This window comes from Morone saxatilis, unplaced genomic scaffold, assembly GCF_004916995.1.
Source record: "Morone saxatilis isolate NCDOM2014 unplaced genomic scaffold, NCSU_SB_2.0 Contig6, whole genome shotgun sequence".
NCBI classification, from domain to species: domain Eukaryota; kingdom Metazoa; phylum Chordata; class Actinopteri; family Moronidae; genus Morone; species Morone saxatilis.
The window spans coordinates 1697044-1702333 of NW_023340206.1; the positions used below are offsets into that span (position 1 = coordinate 1697044).

At 40.5% G+C, this 5290-nt stretch overlaps 1 protein-coding gene across 1 annotated transcript in view; it reads right to left on the reverse strand.

The window, feature by feature from the left end:
* Positions 1–67: 67 nt before the first annotated feature.
* Positions 68–5290, reverse strand: part of LOC118340171 (immunoglobulin superfamily member 8-like) — a 17340-nt gene continuing 12117 nt past the window's right edge. The window contains exons 4-5 of the mRNA XM_035678042.1: positions 2899–3040; positions 68–78 (exon numbers count right to left, since the gene is read on the reverse strand). Coding sequence (XP_035533935.1) covers positions 68–78; positions 2899–3040 — 153 coding nt within the window. The remainder of the gene's footprint in view (positions 79–2898; positions 3041–5290) is intronic.

Here is a 5290-nt window from a genome sequence, read left to right on the forward strand (position 1 = left end):
GTGTGTGTGTGAGAGTCTAGGGGGCCTCTCTGAGGACAGAATAAGACAGAAAGACAGACAGCGAGGGTCACCCGGCTCCTGGAACAGAGCGAGGAAGAGAAAAAGACAAGAGTCTCACAGAGAAGAGGATGACATTAAAGTAAAAGACAGCCACACAACGGAGAGAGAGAACTCTCCCACGTCCCTCCCTCTCTTCCCATCCTTCATTTTCTTCCTGTATTAATCACTCCATATCCAACACAGCAGAGCAGTAGTTCTCAGACTGCGGGGAAAGAAAGAAAGAAAATTGAAGGAATATGATAAATATGATAGTTTGTTGTTGCTATTGTGCGTGTGTGACCTTTATGTCACTAAAATTCAACTTCCTTTTTCCTTTTTTTAGGATCCTTTTTTTATTAGCTAGTTACTTCCGCTATCATTGTTAATGACTGGCAGAAATTGTGGGTTGGTGGGGCGGGAACTGTCTTCTGCTTCTAAAAAGGTTTGACAACCACTGCAGAAGACACCGTAAACTGTGAAACACATGTAACCTTTTTCATCCTCGGCTAAGACGCAATTCGATGCTATGTTGTAGCCCATAGCGGAGTGTCACCGTTGCGATCAATGTGACAAGTAGCAACATGTAGTCGCAGGAGAGAAAGAGGATCACAGACACACTGCTGCCTGTAGTATTCCTATGATATTTCTATGATCATTCAGTAGCGGCTGTGCTGCTTAAAATACATCCCCAGAAATAAGAATAATAAGTGCTCTTTTGGTGGATTTATATACGCCAAATTGAACGCCGGCTCATAACACTGGCTGCTCCATCTTTTCCTCATTGATAGTCCAGCAAAGGCTCCTCCTCAAGAAAATAAGTGCAGACTTATGGACTTATTTTCTTGAGTATGTATGTACAGTGTTTTAGGATGGAATCTATGGGTTTTATAAATGAGGCCACAAACTGGGCCTGTTAACATGTATAAAAACAAATGGCCTGTAGTATACTGTGTCCTCTGTTTTAAATGTCATTAAAGGGGTGACATCGCTGAGAGCTGCTTCCTGTCTCTCATCCCGCACTAGTTGCCAGAATATTGTATTTTGTTCTCCACAACCATTTGGCGTCCCACAGGAACCCCTCGCGACATATTGCGTGGATCCAGGTGTGCCGAAATCTTCACTTTCAGTTTGTACACACTGACGCTTCCAGTACCTTAGCAAAGATTTAGCCTGCATATTTTACTCCTTAACCATTTGGCGAGCCCTGGAAATTATCTCGAGACCCTTTTGGGGGCCCGACCCCGAGGCTGAGAGGCACTGCATTAGGTGAATCGCTCCTGTGGTCTACACCAAAACAATTACCAGAGAGAGAGAAATACAGCAACAGCGGCTTTTTAAAGGACACCAAATTATAAACAGACATAAATAAAATGACACCACCTCTCCTACACCACCCTGTTAAATCTCCAGAGTAAACACTGCAGCAGCCAGTTTCAATGAACTTCAAGTCCACGACTCTGCTTAGCAAACTCATAAAAAGGTAGGACTCTAAGGTTCTGCAGTAATATTAAGGAACTACACTACAACAATATGGGTTCCAGTGAAAATAATGTAGTCTAATAATCACTGAATGAATGCAAACGACGGTGATTTAGGAAAACTAAATTATTTATAAAAGTGTAGGTATTTTAGCAATTATTAAGCAGAAATAATGTAACTGCGAACTGTGTTAGCAAACTGCCAAAAATATATTTATACATGAATATCAACATTTATGAACATCAAAATGTAGTTTCTATATGTTTTGTAACACTACTCTGCCACTGATTGGGTCTGACCCTGACATTTTTTAACCATCTCACCACTCCTCATGCCTAACCCTAACAAAGTCAGCCAATCAGAGACATGGGTGGAAAAATGTCACGTTTATTTAACATAGGCCTACTATAACTTGAAAACATTCTTTTTTGTTTCATTTGTGAATCTAACATTAGCCTATAGTTTGGCATTTTGATATAAATGTCATACATTTGGGCCGCAATCTCTTCTGTGACGCCAACCAGCCAGACCAACCATTGTTGGAAAGTTCAAACTTCCGTTCACGTTCAGCTCTTGGTTTGTGCTGCGAGTGCTGGGAAACATCTTACGCTGTGCTTGGAGCTAAATGGAAGTTTGCATGCGTAACATGCTCATAAAATGCAACTGTTTATCATGTTATTAAGCGTTTCACAATCTTGTAAATAAAGCTACAAGTTTAACGACATGATCGGCTGATGCGGAATTGCTAATTGGCATAAAACGAGTTCGGCTGGAGTGTGATGAAATGTCATAGTTGTGCAGGTTATATTGCGTCATTACAACCAGTGATCGGGACTAAATGAAATTTTGCCCTATGAATGTGACTGGATGAAACTAGCATATAAGAACGGCGATTCAAATTCTATCTGTTGTCGAAAACTGTCTTTCATGGACCAATGACAACATCTTGGCAATCGTCCCGAGAGCAACTGCAGCTAGCTCTGCTGCAAACCTATAAATGGGTCAATTCTTATTTGAAAGAACGATGCTTTATTACTGCACGTAATAGTGGTGACAGTGTCAATACTATATTCTCTTACCTGTAGGGGAGTAACGTTACGACAGTCCCCAGTTTTTTTAACTCTCAGAGTTTTATCAACTTTCTCCGTTTTCATGGTTTTTCCCCAGTTGCGCTCAATGGCATTAGTGAATCCAATCTTTATCTGGAAGACGTCCTTCTGGTAATCTCACATAAAATCCCATTCTACCGGAATCAATCGGATGCTCCGTCGGTCGTTAGCGCCATTGAATCATGATCCCAGGGAACGAACGTTTCGGACCCTGTGACCCTCTCCTGAGGGCCATGTCAACATGTCCTCAATGTTTTCTCCATTCGTTCACCTGACAAGGTGACGGGCAGGGTTAGGTGGGGTGGGTGAACGTTGCGGGGGTGACGTTGCAGGACAGCTGTGATGTACTTCCTTCTGAAAACGGACTGGGATGTAGGCGCTGGGGGTAGCACTGGAGGTGTTGGGGTCATGGACTGATTAGGGAATGAGAGACGAAGAATAAAAAATTAGGAATTACATTAATTACATTAAACTCCAATACAATCAACCCCGGTGAACCATCCACACCATTTTCAGGTTTTTCTCCCCCATAAACGGACATACCTTTTTGTGATAACCCAAACTGTACCATACCCCCAGACGGGTTACTAGACTGATCATTTTATTGTTTTAATTTTTGATAACGATATCTCTTTGTTGTTATTTATTGCCTAATTGCTGTATAATACTAGAATAATAAATTTGTTGCTACAGGGGCTGTGATGGCAGCAGCTCTATGTCTGTTAGGTCGCTAATGTCTCCGCCCTCGATTGGCTACAATCAGGAGTATAGAGTGATCGCTTTTTAAGATGACGCGTGGAAACGTTTCTTTGGCAAATTTTAATTAAGGAATAATGGTGCATATATCTTACTTAGTACTAGGTCTAAGTTACTACAGCTAAAAGTATCATCGCATGAAAACTTACTTAAAAGTACAAAGTAAAAGGTGTACAACGGCCATTTGTAGGATACTATGTATTTTTTACTGTCTGTCAGATATATATTTTGGATGCTTATTTGGTTTCATTACTTAATGTTGCTTTTGATTTATTCTATTATCGCCTTGGGGGGAGTTAAATCTATATGTCATTTATTTTATTTCGTACTGATATTGTTGAAATCTTGTGAAGAACCTAAGTTATCAATAGAATATAGTGCTATGTAATAAAGTATCAGCTATTTGGCTTCCAATGTAGTAGACACAAAAGTAGAGTACATATTATTTATCTTCAGTAGTATATGGTAGGAGGTGTTACTGGGTACAGTTACAGCCATGGTTATCTAACATTGTCACAATAATTTTTACTGCAATCAGCTCCAAATATCGGTTTCTTTGATTATCAATAATTGGTGTCTGTATTGGCCCTGAACAAACCATATCGGTCAATCCGTAGTCTAAACACTGAATTACTGCCCGTATGGAAGATCTATTCGCTTGGTGTGTGTGTACTTCTGAAGGCGCTTCCTTTGCTAGTATTCTGTATTCCTGCAGCTGCTTCACAGTAAAAGCCTTCTGCTGATGAGAAGTTGAGTGACAGCAGTTTAGAACAGGTTAGATAGATAGTCACATTGGTTCAATCAACCTTTGGACATTTTCGGTGGAGCGCTGCAGGCACCTTTTTGAGCTTACCTCAAACCTCTGGCTCATTAAAAAACGAAATAAGTTTATAATGCTGCTTCGATTCTTTTTTCCTTTATTACTTTTTTCTTGTTCTTTGTACAGAGTGTGTAGGATAATCAGCAGCATATTAGCATTTTGTCCCCAGTTTTCTTCACGGTCTATTACTGGAGGCATATTCTGAGCTGCAAGAAGATCGTATTTACTGCAATGCAACTGCTCAGTTTCTGGGTAAAAATCAGCACACAAAAAAATTAAAATAAAGCAATGACATAACGACATAATAAAGATAAGCAATGCCTTTTCTTGTGCTGCTGTACCTTCTCCAACCCCCATCCTTCGACGCTTTGATGTTAAAAAGGGGAACACTTTGAATACGTATAGGGAATAATTGAGTCTGAGAGGGATGTCTGATTAAAAACGGACATGTAAAAATGGAGGTGAATGAATGCTGAACGCCAAAATAAAGGTTTAATATTCAAGCTTCAAACATTAAATGCAGGTACTATTAGGAGAAATGACAGAATCATAAAATAATGTATACTTATACTACAGTATACACACACTTAAGTTAACTAAGAGTCAGATACGGGTTATACTTAAAGTCGTGGTATGGTTAAGATTAGGGTAAACTTCCAGTGATTCATGTCAGTCAACATGTTTCACACAGTGTCAAGGTCAATGGCTGTAGGAGAGAGAACAAACAAACCGCTCCGGATAAAGCTGTAAGCGTATGTGTGTGTGTGTGTGTGTGTGTGTGTGTATGAAACACACCCAGAGGAGTGTTCACAGGTTAATGGCTTAGCTGCTCAGGTAACACCGTAAACTCTCACTTTGGGCGTGTTTTGCAGTGATAATGAAATGGTTCCCGTTTCCTGGAACCGTCCGGCTGGTACATGCGACACTCAAGACTGTGAGCAGGTCTTAGCAGAGCCGCTTTTCCCACTGCTTTGTTTCGTTTCTTGTTACGGCACATAAAGAGAGCTCATGAGTCACTCTGTGAGAGGAAATTAAAAAAGTGGGGAACTTCTCCCTGCTGGATGTATCCTGTTGGGAGCACGACTTT